We start from the raw sequence: 19,446 nt of genomic DNA, 5'->3' as shown, positions 1-19,446 counted from the left end.
GATGATGGAAGGTTTTATTTAAAAGAGGACTCAAGAAACCAAGCCAAAGTTTTATTGGACAAAGAAAAAAATCTATATATACATTTTTTTTTTTAATGTTATATGACGAAATAAAATCAACCACTAAAAATGAACACTCAACTAGAACTTTTGTTTTATTTGTCTGAAGTTCGATGTTTTATCTCGTTTAAGCCGAATGCCTTTTTTCTTTATTTGTTATTGTCTAAAGTGAAAGTTTAAATATTTAACGGTGGCGCCAGAGTCAACAATGCAATGCTATTTTATAAGTTGGCGCGACGAGTACGGAAAGAAAAACGAAAGAATTTGGTACAAAATATTCTTTCATTTTATTTGTAATCAGCTAAAATGACTTGCGCTTGTGAAATATGAGCTTATATCTGGGGTGTTAAATGGTGACTAAGTTAGGAACAACAGCGAATGTGTAGTAAATATAAAAATAATAACGTAACATCGGGCACTTCGTCGAGGTTCACACGCAAATGATTCGCTTTGTTACCGGCATTTGCTTTCTTTCAAATTTCTAGTGCGTATACATTGTCACGGTCTTAGCTATATCGGCAGAGCATTTATATTTTCCTGACAAAGAAAAAGATGAATAGGTCCCGTCGGTTGTCTACCGTCCGTCTGTCCACCGTAAGTCAGTCTGTAACCGTCTGGAGTCCTCCCTACAGTGCCATCATATGCACACCCCTTCGTCTCAGCCACAGCGGTGGCAGCTCGCGCTTAGCCACTCATCGGGGACAAAAAAATTAAATAGACTAAAAATGACTTACAATACAAGCATCGGCGTCGGTGCAGTGTCGGCCGCGGTAGCTGCTACATCGGCAATCCCTGCTCCTCTTTCTATTAAGCCTTTTCCACTTCAATACAAACTTTAATTTCCATTCCTGTGTGCGTAGGTGCACGCGGGTAAACGCTGTTTGCAATAATAAACTGGGATCTTTTTGATAATAATGTTGAAGAACTTTTTTATTAGCAATTTCCTGAGTTTTTATAAATAATTTTTACAATTTTCTTGATCTTATTTAATTAATTTCTCTTCCGAACAAATTTCCTAATCCGTGTAGTTTTCTTTTCTTTACTCCAATTGCGTTTACTTTGTCAAGTTGCTGTATTGGTTATTTATTTTTTTCTTTCTTTTTTTTTTTTATATAAATGCTTGGCTATTTCTTTTTATTATAAAACATTGTTCTGCTAAAACTTTCCATAATACTTCATTAATACTTCACGACCATTTGTTCATAAAGGTCACCTTTTACCAATAATCTTCTACGTTATTCACTTGATAAGAAAACCTTTTGCTTCTTGTTCGACAAAAAACGTATTGAAAGAACGGTGCAGCCATTACCCTTGCCTTGATTCTCTTATGCTTCTTCTAATTGTTCCACCTTCCTTTTTTTTTTTTTATTGTGTTTTTTTTTGTTACTCCTTTTTTTCTTAATAAAAAAACGGTTTAGACTTCATTTTTTTGTGGTAAAATTTGCTAATTTTAACTAAAGACACATTGACGTCATTCACGTCGCTTTTGTTGCTTTACTTTGAGGTTTTAATTAAAATTTATCCTTTTTTGAGGTTTTAATTAAAATTTATCCTTTTTGGAGGTTTTAATTAAAATTTATCCTTTTTTTGAATTTCGATATTTTCCGAGTTAATTGATTTCAAATTTCAATTGCACAAAATTTTTCTTTCGCGCATTTTTCTATTTATTTCTTTTCTTTTGACATTTTTAATGGTCAATTTTCAGTTGAGCCCAAAAAAGAAAAAACAGCCACGGCTCAGCCGTACAATCAAAAAACAATCGGAAAGCAAGCGCACTCGTTGAGGTCTACTCTGCAACTCCACTAGAACTAAACTCAACTTAAAACTATCCCCTCGCATGATTTTTTCCTTTTTTTCCTTTCTGTCTTTCCTTCTTTTTTTTTGCATTGCTACATAGCGGCTAGCCGCTACTCTTGCAAAAAAAATAAGGAAAGATCCCGCAAAATCATACGATTTTGCCTATGCTTGCAAAAGCAAAGAACAAAGGAATACCGCAAAATCATACGATTCCGCCTGTACTTGCAAAAAAAAAGAGTACAGCAAAATCATACGATTTTTTTTGGCCCATGCCTGCAAGAGCAAAAGAAAAAAAAGGGTACCGCAAAATCATGCGATTTCGCCTGTTGCTATGCAAAAAGGGAAAAAGAAGAGAATAAAACACTCATACCCCGCAAGATCATGTGATTTATAAAGAGTACCACAAAATCGCATGATTTTGTCTAACGGCATGCCGTTATTCCGATACTTGCGGTTGATACAGACCGACAGACCCCCTACATTCATAGCTTAATTGAAAGGAACCGCTCCACTTATAAGCACGCAAAACCTACAGCCCACTCAGTTCTAAGTATTTTTGAAGTGCTTCAAAAATTTCCAAAATGTCGATTATACTAGATTTCGTTCAAGTATCGTTTTTCTTAAAATTACGATCGAGTAGCAGTATAGGTAAGAGTCGCCAATAGGTCAAGTGCGGTAGAGTTTTTTGTGGCCATAGATCTAGCGGATGCTCAGTCGGTAAAGCATAACACTTACTGCTTGGGCATACACTCAGTAGACGCTGTACCCCTCTCCCTGTCCCTATATATAAATGTTTTGACTGACCCTGCTGATTTTAAATAATTCTTCGTTAAGTCTTTTTCATCACTTTTTAAAATAGCTTTATTATATTACACAAATATATAAAAGAAGGAAAATCTTTACTTCCATAAATGAGTTAAAAATTATTTGCATTTCATAAAAAAAATAAATAAATAAAGGAAGAATACTAAATATTGAACTTGTATGGTGACCTTTAAAACATAATTTTTTAGAATATTTCGTACAGAGAAAACTGTTGGTAGACTTTTGTAAAGTAATAATATAAATAAATAATTTTAAAAAAAATTAATTTTTTATAGAGAAAATACTTTGAATAAAGATAAAAATTCAGAAAAATAATTCCATAACATTAGACCTCAAGACTAAAAAACATATTCTTTTTTTTTTTTAATTAATAAACAATTACGATGAATTCGATCTAAAGCATTAATGTTTACACTATAATTTGTTGGTTAATTGCATTTGTTATTGTTATTATTATTATTATCAATAACCAAATATTTTGTTTAACTTACACATTATACACATTATAAAATAATTAAAAACAAAAATAGCTTAAGAAAGTTTCAAATACGAAGGCGGGGAACATTTTTTCCGCAGGAATTTTATAATATATAACGGTAAACAGGAGACCACAGTAATAATAAAAACTTTCCACAAGAAATCATATGAGGAAATGAATTCCCAATCTGAGAGGATATAAAATGTAACTTAGTTATTTTCAAAACTAATAAGCAATTTAAAAAACTAAAAACTCACCGAAATATTCATGTAGCACAGCCAAGGAGATTAAATATAAAGCTAAGCTAAACAATTCCGCCAAGACCATTAATCTGTTATTTTAAAATGTACAAAAATATTCCATACAAAATATTTGCAAAATTTTGTAGTGATAAAGTCTTACCGATGCCACGTCCTAACAGTTAGTGCAACCATTATCAATTCAGTCATTATGAGTGCCGAAAAGCTTATGGCCACAATATGTATGAATTCATCTTCAAATAATATCAGCGCTCCGTACATAATAACACCGCCTTGATAAATACTGATTAATACCCATATAAAGAATGTTTTATAACTTAAACTTCGCCCTTTCGATAAATCTTTATATAACTCTGGGTAAGTGACAGCCGTTGTCGAGGTAATGTCCTGATCTAAAACTAATGAAAATACAGGAAACATGGTGTACAACGTGGAGTAGCCAACCATTAAAAAACCTTGATATAAGGCTACCGAACTTAAGTAGAAAACGGCCGAAAACACGGCCTGCAAGGTGGTAATTATTAGACCGCGATGTATGACAAATTGTGAAAGAGCAGCCGATCGTTTGTATGAACGTCGGCCGTGAACCAGTAAAAGTTTGGCTATATGTGAAAACTGAGGTATACTGAAATCCCCAGCCAAAGAAGCCTGACGTCCTTCCCGACCCTCTATTCCGACACCGGCGTCAGCTTGCTGAATCATGCTAACATCATTACCGCCATCACCGATGGCACAGGTCCGTTTGCCAGTATGCTTTTGTATCAATTGCACCACTTGAGCTTTTTGCGTGGGACTGCAGCGACAGCAAACTACAGCCGGTGAAGCAGTAGCTAACTCCAAAAATTCTGGGCGATAATATTGCAAACATACTTCCAAAGATTCCCCAGAAATAACTAAAGCGTGACCTTGCTTGCGACGAAACTGATTCAGTTCTAAGTGAGCGTCGGTACGTGTTTTAACAGATCGTAAAACATGTAGACCTTGATTGCGTCCAATTAATTGAGAAGACTTGGCTATGCAACAAGCGGTTTCCAATTTATCACCAGTCAACATCCAAACCCGTACACCAGCATTACGTAATAGTTCAAGAGTTGGTCGTACCCCTTCTTGTAAACGATCTTCAACACCTACAGAGTGTTTATTTGTTTGTTTTTTTAAGGGAAAGAAATGAAAAATTGTAATCATAATATTAATAGAATGAATTGTTCTCCAAATTTACCTGTTAAGCATAATAACTCCAATTCTCTTTCCAGGGATTCTACAACAGCAGCCACTTTTGTCACGCGGTCGCTTACACTTAAACGCGCAGCATTATAACGCGTTTCAAAATCATTATATTGATCCTCGCTGAGAACTTTTTTAGCCACCACTAATGTCCGCAAGCCTTCTCGAGCCATATTACCGGACTCCTCACTTAACCAATCGTTATATTGCACTATGGAGGACATTACGACATCAGCACCCTTCAGATAAAAAGTTATTTCTCCTGATTGCGAATCTTTAACAATAATGCCCATACGTTTCGATTCACTGGTAAAGGGAAATAATTGCAGAATTTGAAAATGCATTAAAGAGTCATCGTCAAACTGAAGGTGATCTAAAGAAAGTAAGATTAGATCAGACGAAAAAATGTTAAAATACAGTTGAATTTACCTGATTTTTTATGAGCTTTCAATTGTAATGTCATAGAATTTATATCGCGTGCTATTAAAGTTAATCCTACTTGTTCGGTCCATTTGACCAGAGCTATCTCATCGGGCGAAGAAGCCTGATATTGATGTTCATTGGTTGAGGTTATTTCCATAGTTATCACAGACTTTGTTGGCGATGTAGAACCACCAGTCGTTGAAGCAAAAGTAGAGGATGTGGACACGGATCGATTGTCGTCTTCATCGCTTATGGGAGTAACGTTGTGACAAAGAGCTAAAGCTTTAACGGCCTCCCATTCCCGCCAACCTTCTGGTCGGCGCATTCGATTTCCTGAATATAAAGCGATTTTCGAAGTGCTGGTATCAGTACTTGTACTTCTTTTTAAAATCGTGGGTGCCAAAGCACCAATAGTTTCCGCCACATGGTGAAAAGTGTCGTTATCGTGTGATACAATGCCTAAATGGATCTTTTTGAAAACCATCTCATTCTGTGTAAGGGTACCAGTTTTATCGGTTAGAACATACGAAATGCGACCCAATTCTTCTGGTATGGTAGTGGAGCGAACGACGGTACCTTGAATCTCAGAATCATTTTGCATTTGCCACGAATAGAAAGCTTTCCCCATATCCAAATTTACTCTCAAACTAATGGGTATAATATACGAGAACAGCAGCACAAAACGAAACATGTAACGATACCATGGACCACTAAATCCTTTTAACATCATCATAACTAAAGCCAGACCCAGAACAGCACAGAATAAAACCTGGGAGGAGAACCAAAAAATATTTGTGAACAAACTTAGCATAGACCACTTAAAGGCAATCCTACCTTAGTCAATCCATTGATTTCCATATCTAATAAACCCACTTTCGAACGAGGTTGCGAATTATTCATCACACTGCGTGTCTCACAGCCAGTATAAATGACTATGCCTGTAGCAGTGCCTGCTGCCACTACTGTGTTGGCCCACAAGGTGTTTTCAACATTTAAACCGACTTCCTCGCTTCCGTCTTGCTATAAAAGTTAGTAGAACAATAGATGTTGAAGATAAAATTGCTTAAAAATTCTAAAATTTACCATAGCAAAGGTGCCGATGAAAGAATGTATATCGTTTTGAGGTTTTTCTATATAAACGCTGGCGTCCATATTAAAGAGATCAGAGTCCTTGTTCAATTTTTGTGTTAGCGAAACAGCTAAACGTAATTTCCAATCGGTTTCACCTTAATTTATACGAAAGTCGGAAATATTAAAAGAGTTAAGAGACATATTAAATTTTCACCTACCATCCAATTGATCAGTACGCACAAACACTGAGCCGCTTTTATCGCTCGTGCGTAATAATATTAAATCAGCTGGCACTCTTTCATTCTTTTCCACAATAATAATATCACCCACTTTTAATTTAGACGAAGGCACCATTTCGTAGCCATGAGTATCGGAGACAACTAACCGTTTATATTTTTGCGAATTCACTTCACGATCTCTCTGGTGACGACGATAATCATCTATAGCTTCACGACAGATGGTTACTGTTAACACAAATCCCAATGGCCCCCAATAAGTGTACGGATAGCCAATGCGTATATCAGGTATAAATTGCGAGAGAGCCATCAAAAGGAAATATAAATTTAAAAAGAAACGAAATTGCTCGAAAAGTACCAAAGGCAGGAACGTTATGAAGTTGTACTTTTGATTACGAATCTCATTCGGTGGGAATTTTTCGGCCGTAACTCGTCCCAAGTGGACAGTGCGAGCGCGAAGCTCCCGCGCGGCAAACCATTTTCGCCAACAACTTGTTAAAAAACATTTAAATATAAATCAAAAAAGCCTGTAAATATATTTCAATGTTCCTAAAAGATACATTATATTTCATGCCGAAATTTACCGTCAACTTAGCTTGTTAAAATCTCAAAGATAACCACGTATGAAAAATCTAGCTTTCGCCTCCGTATTCAGATGTTTGGCGAAAACGACTGAATACAAAGCCTGTATCCAAATATAAAAAAAAAGGGAAAAGCCTATAGATATTCTTTCATTACTAAAGCAAGTCATTACGCTAAGCGACTTCGCCTGATACTATTTTTCGTTTATTTTGGTGGGAAAATACCAATTATAAATCGGCTCCCAAAAACAGACTTACGTGGTCTAAATTCGGTCTCGAGCCAAAACACAAAAATACGTACACAGGCATCAAACGAACATACAACCCGAAAAAGTTTAAAACGATTAAGAATCGCTATAGATAATAGAAGGGGGTCAACTTGAACTCATCCCCATAATCTTAATATACCATGTATACCATGCATAGTATAAGAAGAAACTTAAATAATCTTAATGACACCGCCTTTTGTCGCATAGGTTCTCTTTCCTTAATTATGGCGTAATTTCCCTTAAAACCCCTGTATAATAAGACAGTTTTTCCCTACAATTTCTACAAAATTCAAAGGCAATGCCATTAATCAACTACACTTATGTTTCAAGAATTGCTTACAAAGTACACAAAATCAAGTTCTCCCATCAAGTCGACGTTCCAGACGGTAAGATATGAATAAGATTGTATGACGTTTCTTAAGTCCTGCACAGCTTATGAGCGTGAGTAGAATAAATAAACAATAGGATTTTAATAAAGCATATTTTGTCTGTGAATGGCATATTTGATAATGATGTTTCATCATATATATGTATATATATATATACATGTATATGTCTTAGGGCGTTTGAAATTAAAGTAATCAATAAATTGCATAATATATGTAGGACAAATTGACGAACGGCTTTACTCAATGTGTAACACCGAATTTATGACAAATATGCAAATGAAAATAGACACAATAATATCAAAAAGCAATTAAAGAATAGACGAAAGCTTAACGACAAACAAACACAATAGACTTAGGGCACTTTAAGAAGGAACACAGCAAAACTACGGAAGAATTAATTAAAAATTTCAATCACAAAGATTTTCTTTAATTCAAAAAAAACACTTTGCAAACTTTCTGTTATCAAAACAAGTATAAATAAATAAACAAAACAAGTGAAGACAAATGATGATTCACAAAATGCACACATAAACACACCTAAATAAATACCACCGTCTTTTCGGTCGATTGATTAATGGAATGTTTTCCCGTACTATCGGCGTTGTTGAAGAGCTTTGGGATGTAACGTCATCCATGTTAAATTTTGCCATTAATATTGCGATTGTATTCTAGTTAAAATTTTCACTTTAATTATAGCTATTATTAAAATAGCTAATTAAGAGCTAATTATTTTTATTTTCCAAGTATCTTCTGGCTTTCTATGTCACTCACACAAACACACTCGCTTAAAGTTTATAACCTTTTTACCCACTTGAATTTAATTTATTTAAGCTTTATTGAAAAATGTCAAGTTAAAATAATTTTTAACGTTGATCTTGTACAATTCTTTCTATTACCGAACAATTGACTTTAAAATAAATTGCATTTTTTTACTTCGTCTTCAACTTAATACGAAAGCCTCCTTTTTGCGATGCTGTTTGTAACAACTTCGTTGAATTGTTTCTTAGTTTGGCAGCATCTTTTTTGTTAAACAGGGCTGTTATAAGAATAGGTGTTAGAGGAAAAGTGAAAAACTTTTAAATAACTAATGGTGGTTCTGTCGCGTTCTATATGAAATTCACAAATGCAATTAGGCACGTAATTCTATGAGCATTGATTCAATTCTTTATAACTATGTGAATGATTCTCAGGTTTTTGCATTGTGGATAATAACAATAATACTCCAAGTGTTAACAAAAAACATGCGTTTGCTTCTATGTTTTACGAAAATGAAGCCAAGTTGAAAATGAAATTGTCTATGAATTCTGCATCGTTTTTGCTGATCACTTTAACCGAATTCCACAAAGAATGTGACAAAAACGCAAATAAAATAATTGGGCAGGTGGACATTTTAATGCCATCACCTATTTTCAATTAAAGGTCGTCAAGCAAAAAAATTCGAATCATATTTTAACAGAGCATAAGAAGTAATGTAAAGTATGAATTAAAAAATCCATGTGAAATGTCAGCAGTTTGAATAATCTTGCAAAGCGTGTTCGTGCACCCACTACTATCAGAGATGAAAGTTGCGAACAAATCTGGCACATTTATAAAGTTTCAGTTGATAGCCTTCTGCCAAACAAATATAGTGTTGTGTATACCTTCATATCACAAGTAAATATTGCGAAAAACCAACGTGATCTCAAGAATATCAATATGTAAATCAAGGTAAATGTTTTTTACTTAAAAGTAGGTGCTTTTCGAAATATTCAAAAGAACCAAACGTCAGAAAGAGTAAAATAAGGGAGAACTCTATAACGACGGCATTCAACAAATTTTGCAAAATAAGAAGCAGTGGATAGCTCTCTCACGAACTTTTATTATTTGTTTTAGCGATAACAGCAGTAGCGCTGTTAATACGCAGCGATTTTACTGTTAGTTCTATCATTCTCATTCTTTGTACGGGTAACAAATCTGAGAGGTAATCACGTAGCTGAAAATTAACTTTCGTTTATGTACTCAGCCCCTTTTGCCAAGCATCTGAATGCAGAAAGGGAAGATACATTTTTTATACGCGATTATTCCCCTGTCAAAGGATTCTAAAGATGACATCACGCTGTATCGACTTCTGCAAAGCCAGAGAGTATACGATTCGATTTCGCAAATACACAAATAAGTGCATATATACAAAAAATATATCAAAGATTAGGTAGCTAGCGTTTTCACCGTTAATATAAACTCGCATTAAAGATTTCTAAACTTTACACTCCACAAATGATAAATTTCGGTGAAAATTTTCTGTAGAAAAATAAAGATATTTTTTCTAATTAGCAAAAAATGATTGAGGATAATATTGTGCGGAACAAGCTTTGTGCAATAAATATATAGCGTGACTTATACAATAGTACATGTATGACGTGTGTATGGGGCGCAGCATTTTCACTTAAAAACGCAGAATTCTATACGTTTTTGTTTCCTAAAATTTCAATTCGATACATTGCGAAGTCGTATCTAGAATCCTTTAACATAATGAGAAGTAATAAGAGGGAAAGCAATCAAATGATCTCGAATTAACGGCGCTGCTACTGTTATTGATAGGCACAAAGGTCCGTGGCAACCTCTTGGTTTGAATTGTGAACAAAATATTGCAACATCTTGTCGTTTAGTTGGATCTAGCGTGATCAATTCTTTAATTTTACAAACATAGAATCGAAGAACAAGAGCGTAAAAATTGCAAAATTTACTTTTATTAATTAGAGATGAAATTTTTAAGAATACGATGGGAAACGGGTGCTCAGCGAGTTCTAACCAGATTTATAATGGTTTTTACGGCTTACTACAATCTTGATCGTTTTATTCAAGAAGTCTATACGACCATACAGCGATATGCATAACGCATAATTTATGAGCAACCGCATGTAAAAGTATAATTTACTTTTTTCATTGCACGCAGCACGATGCTTTATTGCTCATATTGCTTTTTAAATTTCCCTATAGAGTTTAAAGGTCCTCTCTTATTTAGAAGAAATTAATTAGTAGAATTAATGAATATATATATTGTAAGGTACATTTGCTTGTCGGCATAAAAAGTTCGACCCTTTTTCTGTTCTTTATGACGCATATATTCTTTCATTTATCTCTCCCTGCCCGAGAGAGTAATTGTTTTTTTAAGTTTCTTATTCGGTCCTTCATACACATTTGTTGAATAAATGTTAATGTACGGTTAATATTGATAACATTATAGAAATTTCACATGACGAAACAGAGCCCGCTCCTCGTTGTGTTTTTTTTAACTAGCAAGAGCAAGCATTGCAACCTCCATTGTTGCTTGTCCTCGTGTTGGTAATGACTTAAACGCTGGACAGAACGGATGCATTTTCTCGTATGGTGCAGTGGTGTAATATATTAAGCAAGTATTTGTTTTTTTATTTTTCTTAAGATAAGAATATATTTTATATTCTAATATTTACAATTGAGTGCAGCAATAATAAGCAAAATTTAGTATTATCCCATCTATACGTCGTACCTTAAAATATTAAACATATGATTTTACTTTCTTTACATAAACAAACTTTTTTCGCTTGTCAATGCAAATGCGTGCTACAAAATTAAAAGTTTCCTATTTATATCATTGCTGCGATGTTGCAATGTAATTATATATAAATACATTCAACCGATTCATACTTTTGCATTTGGATGCATGATGCACGAAGCAAAGGCATTCAATCTGATCAGATCTTTACTTGATTGAATATGTCACAAGTAGACAAACAATTAATATATGAAGATATTGCCTTATATTTTTATATGTATATTACCCTAGATACCGGTGTATTACACACCACAATGAAAACAAAACAAATGTGTTTCTATTGTTAAATATATATGTACATTTATATGCATATATATAGCTATTTATATATGTAAATACCAACATTCATATTTTTCTTGTTTTATTTTGTTACTATCTCTTTGTACGGGTATTCGCGGTTGTTGGCGCGGTCGAGTTTAACGTGAACGCTTTGTTTGTTGCTCGAGGGTTGACTGACTATACCCCATCGTTTGGTCGGTAAATTATAGTAAGATAGGCAGTAGGGTGATGTTTTGCTTGCATATTAATGAAGGTGTTAGTGGGTTATTTACTGATTTGTACAAACTACGTCGATAATTAGATATATATATATGTCTGTAAACCAAACAAAAGCTTAATATTGCAATTTTTTTCGGGAAATGCTTACATCGATTTAATTTAATAATTCTTGGTAAAAAAGACAACTATTCTCTGATTATATTCCAAAAAAGTTTTACAATTTTCTTATTCAACAACATTTAGAGAAATAAAATATTTTCTATACATAATTTATTCCATAATTTTGATCGATACAAGTAGCAGTAAATAAGATTTAAATATTAAATAGGAATTCAAATTACTCATGATATTATATCCGAAACAGAAATTTTACGCCAAATGGAAATTATTTATGTCTATCAGTCATTTTTTACTTTTTTTTCCTTAATGTATATATGCTTTCAACATAGCGATCGTTCAATATCTATGCCGTTGTTTCATTTTGTATAATATGTTTGACTGTTCGCAAACCCGCTTCTGTCTGTCTCTACCTATAACCCTTGCTGATCACTATTGTGCTTGCACGTATCGAACAACCTCCGACTGGCCTATCGTATGCGACTATCACACAAAACTACTACTTATAATACTGGCAAGATTGAGCAGCAGAATATAGATAGGCAATTACGCACACAATATCGTCTTCGATGCATATTAACTTATCGGCCATCTAAGAGCCTGGTTAAGATTCCGACAGACGATCTGACTAAATGTATAGACATTAGTTGGTCTTCGGTGCTTGAATTTGTAAATTGCGATATATTTAGTGTAACAAAGGAAAAGTTCCATTAATAGTTGAAGGAAAAAGTAACATGCTCGCAGAGGTTTAGCAACGATGAAGAAAACACGAAAATGTTTGATGAATTTTGGCAAAAATGGAAAAATTTCATAAAATATTTCATCTACAATGAAGAAAATGAATTAAAAGTCCATATAATTATATCGAGAGCATGTACTTCTACTTCACCATGTTATACCAAACATATAATCTATACTACATGTGGTACAAGGGTATATTGAATTTCAAAGGATGTAGAAGAATTTTAGACAGACGCACCTTTTATTACGCCGATGAAACACATCGAATCAAAATCATTTTCCGAATCGGGACTAAACTCGTCCGTCCGCCTCGTTCTCTTGTGCTCAACATACAGGCCGCACTTGTTGAGATATTTTGATGTAATTTGGTACACCAACATATTTTAGTGTAAGGACGGACGTTATTGAAAATGGTAGGGATCGGATCACTTTTCCGATCACTTCCCATATAGTGCATCATTTTGAAAAGTTGCTATATGAGTAACTTTAGGGTATTTAATGATGGGCCGTGGCCCACTACAAAGTTTGTACTTGTTATAAATGTGTTATACTTTTTAAATTTTTTCTGCTTCTTCACGGATAACACGAGCTTTAGAAGGTTTTTGCATCTACAATTTTGTAAATGAGTTTTAATCCATTTTCCACGTTAGTCTTAATCAGCAAAGGCCTAAAGACATGACAGATATTTCAAATTTTCCCTAAGGCGAATAGATTTTTTTATTTTTTGCTTAATAAATTTTTTTTTATACCCTACACTACTTATGCTACAAAGGTGGATTAAATTTATGCGAATGTATGCAATACCCAGAAGGACTTAAGATGGATCCACTTTTTAATGCATCGAAAGTGACGTGACAATGTTTCAGATATTTTGATGAAATTTGGCACACGGTGTACTAAGTTAAAGAGCAGTGCTATTGAAAGAGATTCGGATCGAACCACTTTTCGCATTTGATAGGTCGTTATTATACGACGAACCGTAGGGTAGGCCATCGTCCGCTATAGTTTTTTTACTAGTTTCAAGATTTGGTAAAGTTTAAAAATATTAAGAACTCGCCTTAAATTTTTTTATGTCGCTTTTGTTTTTATGCATAGTTAATTTAAAGTTTATTAAAGCCTCCATAAAACTTGAAAACTTCAAGAGGAAAATTTTTTTTGTTATGAATTTCACTGCACTTCTTCGTACATATCCGTATGTAATGCCACCAACAATATATTAACATCATCAAAGGCGAACACAACAAAGTGAAATTAGATCTTATGATGAACAATACAATATCTTTGAGGTAAGCATATGTACATATATCTCATAAAAGAAAATTGAATATAATTAGAAGAACAAAGGGCTGACAATCAGTATTCAGAGGTGAATGTATGCATGAAATTGAGTTATACGGTACTAAAGCAAATAAACAGTTCAAATAATATAAGAAAGTTTGCGGTGAACTTTAGGTGCTCACCAGTGTGTATTGCTGTTTTTTTTTTTTTGATGTTTGTGAACGTGCCTTGATCCAGCAGTGACGATACTTTTACACAAATCCGATTTTGTGCTCATATCGAATCTCAGATTAATAACCACTATCACCCGGAGATTATTAACACAAAATACGTTCAAATATCGGACTTTTTTAATGTGTGTTATAAGCAATTGCGCTCCTTTCGAATGGCGGTTTATGGAATCCAAGTAAGTAAAGATATACTTTGCTATCATGTGGCTATCCTCAAAGCAGATGGTATTACAAACGGACAGAAATATGTTTCAATCAGCTGAGGGTTCCTGACTTAATAAGAACAAATATGTAACTTGTGGAGGCTCTTATGCACGTTTCTGTCTGTTTCCAACTGAACAGCAAATTAGTGCATGTCCATTTTTTTCATGCTGAGTAGGAAAATTAAAGGAAAAAAGCAAAAAAAAAATACGAGATAACAGCTACTTGTTGCTTTGTTATCTTGTATGCCCTTGCTATTAATAGAGCAAACGCATGTGTAGTCATTTCACTCTTATGTGGGTTGAAAGATAGAAGAAGAATAAGTGTAACGGTTAATAAAAACGTTTATTATACACATACGTACGGTGTTGAGCAAGAAAAGCGATTGCAATAAATGCTCCAGACTGTTTGTATTAGCAAAAAAAAGCGATATTCATACAAAGGGAAAATGTTATTAAACAAATATTAAAAACTGCATGAAATATATATATATATATGTTTACATTTATTTGGCTTATTGATTCATTGTTTCTTGTTTATTAGTTTTGGAATAATGTTCTTTCGTATTTACGAAATTCAGCTACAGTACGGGGATTTAGCGGAGTTAAACAATAGTGAGAAGCATAGAATTATTACAGTTATCCTATGTAGTTATAACTAAAGATGAAATACACAATTGTTTAAACAAAGAGAGAGAAATTTTAGAAATAAAAGACTTGTTTATAAAGAAAACAATTAAAAGAGAAATAGATATATATATACGCTTACATTTATGGCGTATAAGCATCAAAAATTTACTGATAATAACAATAATTTGTTTGAGAGAAAATGAAGACCAACCGTTTATATGGCTTTTTTATATTTGTCTAACGTGCACTTAACAAAGGCAAACTTAACTGACTGCTATACTTTTAACTCGCAATTTCCTAAAATAAAACATTAAGCAAAATTACTTCACAGCTAGAAAAGTATACATTTTATGAAACTAAATAGAAACAAGTTAAAAAAAACTGTAGTAGGACACGGCCGACTATTAAATACCCTACGGCATTTTACTTAATTTAGTTACTCATACAACTTTTCAACATAAGATGTTTTATAGGGAGTCGAAAAAGTGGTCCGAGTCGAAACATTTTCAACAGCGTTCGCTCTTGTGCTAAAACATATCGGTGTACCAAAATATTATCAAAATATCTTAAAAATTGTGACCTGTAGGTTGAACACAAGGCAAGAAGACGGACGGACAAACAAAAGGACTGACAAGTGAGCATATCTCAAGCCCTTGTAAATGTCACTTACATGCACACAAACTTAATATACCCTCGTACACAGCACAAGTGGTGTAGAGTATAAAAAATCTATCAAAAATTAAGTACACTATATTTTTGAAAGATTTTCGACTTAAAGCAAATTTATATTTGTGGCTGCGGTTTTTCCGTTGATACCCTATAACTGAGATTAATATAAGGAAACCCAGTTTATTTGCAATTGACACAATCTGGGATGTCTTCAAAGTCACTATAATCTTAACACACCGACGTCTACTGCTGTTTCAGTTTTTCGATTTCACTCTGAACTGTGCGATGGTTCCAATACATATTTGAGCTCAACTTCAGACCAAAATGCGGTCTAATATGAGAACTTTTTGCCTAAATGAGTGAGTCTGGACAATGTTGTGCCTTTTTAAGAATTTATCTGCGGAACTAGGGCAAGATGACACATGAAGAGGAAATGGTACTTACACATTAACGTCACCGCGGCAAAACTATTATTAAAAACAACCTTTTAAACTTTTAAGAAAAGTTTTTTTGGCTTCTAAATATAACAATAATATAATAATATTTTACTAATTTTTGTTTTAGTAATAATATTTTAATAATAATATTTTTGCCGCGGTGGCGTTAATACGTAAGTACCGAGAAAATTATCAATTCTTACTTGCCAATTTGACATGTGCGAGAATACTTGTTGATGCGTTAAAGCACTATTAAATTGTCTCAAACTTGCGCAACGATGCCGACTGAAACATTTAATCCATATTGCGGGAGTAACTAACGAAATCATAAAATTAGTATAAGCTTTGTTCTAGCGGTGAGCACGAAAATAAGCAGTCGCACAAGGAAATGTAGGAAAATTAAGAAAAGTATCTACAAATACATTTTGTATATACTCGCAAATATCTAAACATTCGATTCGTAAATACGGCAAAGATGTAGAAACTAGCAATAGCATAGAAAACGAAACAAATTAAATTTATCTAATTAAATTCCCACGAAAAGAAAAAAGAGGAACAAAGAAACGCACACAAAAACAAAGCAAATAGGGCAGACATTCAAAGCCACTAAGAACTGTATATATAGAGACATTGTGGTCACATATAAGAAGTCGGCAATTTTTACTGAAAATCAATAAGAACACATGATATATTTTTGCTTTATTTTTATGCCCACCGCTAAAAGAGGAAGGGGTGTATGCATTTTGTCAAAACGTTTGAAACACACAGCAGGAAGATAGGGAGACCCTATAAACTATACGTATGCCCGACTCGAATCGATTCAAGTATATTGACCCGTTCGTCTATCCGTCTGTTTGTGTAATACGTTCTTTTGTTCGCAAAACTTAAGATATCGGCTTCGAATTGGACAAAAACATTGGAATTACTTAGACATAGGCTGATATTGAAAATGGGTCAAATCGACCAGAGGACAAATCCACAGCATACTGTGACAAAAATATCCACGCACATTCCATAGATGATCCTACAATAACTAAAAAGATAGGAAAAATCTGCTACGCCCCCCAATATTGTAGGCAGTGATATTTTATTTTCTCTTTAATACATCCGCAATTTTCAGAGGAAATCCTCAGGGATCGAATGAAAATAAGTATATTCTGGATATGTATCAAATGTATGATAAGCATTTGTATGATAAGCATTTTTCTATTCGCAAAATTTATATAAGATATCGCCTTTAAATTTGCCCAAACCATTCAAGTTTCTTGTAAGTAGGCTGGGATTGATAATGGCCAATATCATTCAAAGACCACGCCCATATAACAACTTAAACTGAGAATATGTTCGTTTTAAAGGCTTAAAATTGAATTTTTTTCCCGTTAGTTTTCGTCTAGGGGTTATACTTGCACAAACATGGAAAAATCGGCCACGCCTGTCCAATTGCATATAATGAAGCTTTCATATAATAAAAAAGCGGTGGGTACAAACGATTCGGCCACAATCGAACATAATTTCCTTACTTGTTTTTATTTGCAACACGCCATGTGAAAAATCTTTTTTCTTAAAATTGTCGGAAAACACATTAAAAGTAATGTGTGTGCGTATTTGCAGCTGTAGTTGCGCAATTGGTATGCATGTATATGATCGAAATAATGCATTAAAAATGTAGAATTTCGATAAATATTTAACTATATTCAAGTATTTTAATTAATAGAAATTATTTATGGAAAACTTTCAAGAAAATCGAATGCGCAGCATGCTTTTAATATCAAGGTCAAAATTTTTTTTTACATTTTCTGCTGGGCATTTGAATCTTCTTCGTAAAGCCCATTTCAAAGGTAACAAAGACTTCTCGAGAAAATTAAATTGCTTATCCAAAATAATGGTGGCTTAGAAGGTCGGTATTAAAACAAAAGGTACGTTATCCGCTTGTAGGCTTCACTTAGTGAGCAAGGTTTGTCACACTGCAGCGTCGTTTGACCCATACATTCATTGATATATTATGGCCACTCGGTCCTTCATGACTTTCTTACTATCGATGACAGAATTAATAAGGTGTTTGACCGGCATGAACTCTACAATCCAAGAGTTTGTCATTTTTCGTTTTGAAAAATCGAAAATCTTTGCAAGTATCTCCACTTCAAGCCATATTATGGCTAATTTCTTTGTTTGTGGGCTAGACCCACGAGCTTCAAATGCTTAAAAATGTTTGCCGGCTAAATTAGCAATGATTTTGCAATATCACCTTGCACCTAAGGCGAACATTGCTTAAGTAATACTTCCAATATTTCACACTTAAAATTTTATGTCGAAATAAGAGCTCAAGTTCTCTCAAGTTCATCGAAGCAGCATTACCATTCAACACCATTTCAAGCAACGCTTTTATTCGGATGGGTAGCTGAATAGGTAAGAACCAGCGACTAGCAATTCAGTGTTCGTGGGCTCAGACCCCAAGGGCGATAGATTTTACTTTGGTCGTAGCTATTGTGGGCGCTTAGTCCGTGAAAGTGTAATGTTTACCAATTGGACGCATATCCACTCGGTTGCGACCTTCCTTTTCCTATCCCTTTTTTCTTCGTCACTTCTTTCTGACCGTTACCGTGTTAGACGAATAGGGACAAAAGAAATTTAGATCCTTTTTTTTGCATGTAACTCCAGCTATCCAAGGCACGACAAAGGTGTGTTTTATTCGCCATTTTTACGGGGCAAGGTAAAGGTATGAAAAAACTACAGTAGTATGGCGGGATAATATAGTATCAGTTAGGGTCTTTTTTCCATTTAATTGCCACTTCCTTTAAAAAATTTAGGATGGTCAATTAAGGAATATAAATTTTTTAAAAGTTATACCTCATTTGTTTTTAATTAACATTTGCGTTCAGTGTTGTTTGCGAACCTAGTATAAAAAAAACACACAGTTGTACAACGTATAAAAATTACTTAAATTTATTACAAATTAATGTATTCATGTAGGAGGAATAAAGCTCGTATTTGGTTAAATGGCTTCGTAAGTTAGGAATATTGCCTCTTTGGGGCAAAGAGAACATACCTGAGGCTCCCAAAAGTGTATTATACGCATGAAAATTAACTTGTGGGTGCGGTTTGTATAGGAAAGGTAGCTAAATGCTTAACTAAAGCTCCAGAATTGAATTTTTACCACCAGAGGCGATCGTTTGCATGAAATTAAGTTTAAATAAAAATGGCGTGAAATAATAACTGAATTGAAAAGAAACTCATATCGATTTCTAAGGGTGTGAAGATAAATTCGAATTTAACTAGTAAAGACACCTACCATTTCTGTTAACATACCGCTGTTAACGACTTAACAGAGCTCATGTTAAGTACTTACAATTGAGATATAGTTGGTTTCAAAGCCTAATCCGTCCATATTAAAAAAAAGAAAATATTTTTGTGGACATTTCATGAATCCATATAAAACTACCTTTCAAACAAACTAAAAAAATT

The 19,446-nt window shown here is 33.9% G+C and overlaps 1 protein-coding gene across 3 annotated transcripts in view; it reads right to left on the bottom strand.

The window, feature by feature from the left end:
• Window positions 1-2,817: 2,817 nt before the first annotated feature.
• The window catches only part of LOC119640380 (probable phospholipid-transporting ATPase IIB), a 28,064-nt gene continuing 11,435 nt past the window's right edge, over window positions 2,818-19,446 (bottom strand). The window contains exons 1-9 of one of the 3 annotated variants that reach the window (XM_038038362.1): window positions 8,151-8,576; window positions 6,357-6,865; window positions 6,151-6,293; window positions 5,902-6,087; window positions 5,074-5,836; window positions 4,640-5,017; window positions 3,563-4,547; window positions 3,418-3,491; window positions 2,823-3,347 (exon numbers count right to left, since the gene is read on the bottom strand). In XM_038038362.1, the coding sequence (XP_037894290.1) occupies window positions 3,214-3,347; window positions 3,418-3,491; window positions 3,563-4,547; window positions 4,640-5,017; window positions 5,074-5,836; window positions 5,902-6,087; window positions 6,151-6,293; window positions 6,357-6,865; window positions 8,151-8,263 (3,285 nt within the window). In that variant the 5' untranslated portion in view covers window positions 8,264-8,576 and the 3' untranslated portion in view covers window positions 2,823-3,213. Of the gene's footprint in view, window positions 3,348-3,417; window positions 3,492-3,562; window positions 4,548-4,639; window positions 5,018-5,073; window positions 5,837-5,901; window positions 6,088-6,150; window positions 6,294-6,356; window positions 6,866-8,150; window positions 8,577-19,446 lie in introns of those variants that run through there. The other 2 variants (XM_038038363.1, XM_038038361.1) reach the window with 2 other exon arrangements.

This window comes from Glossina fuscipes, unplaced genomic scaffold (assembly GCF_014805625.2).
Source record: "Glossina fuscipes isolate IAEA_lab_2018 unplaced genomic scaffold, Yale_Gfus_2 121, whole genome shotgun sequence".
Classification (NCBI taxonomy): Eukaryota; Metazoa; Arthropoda; class Insecta; order Diptera; family Glossinidae; genus Glossina; species Glossina fuscipes.
The sequence above is the reverse complement of the archived record's forward strand: the minus strand, read 5'-3'. Positions and strand labels throughout refer to the sequence as shown.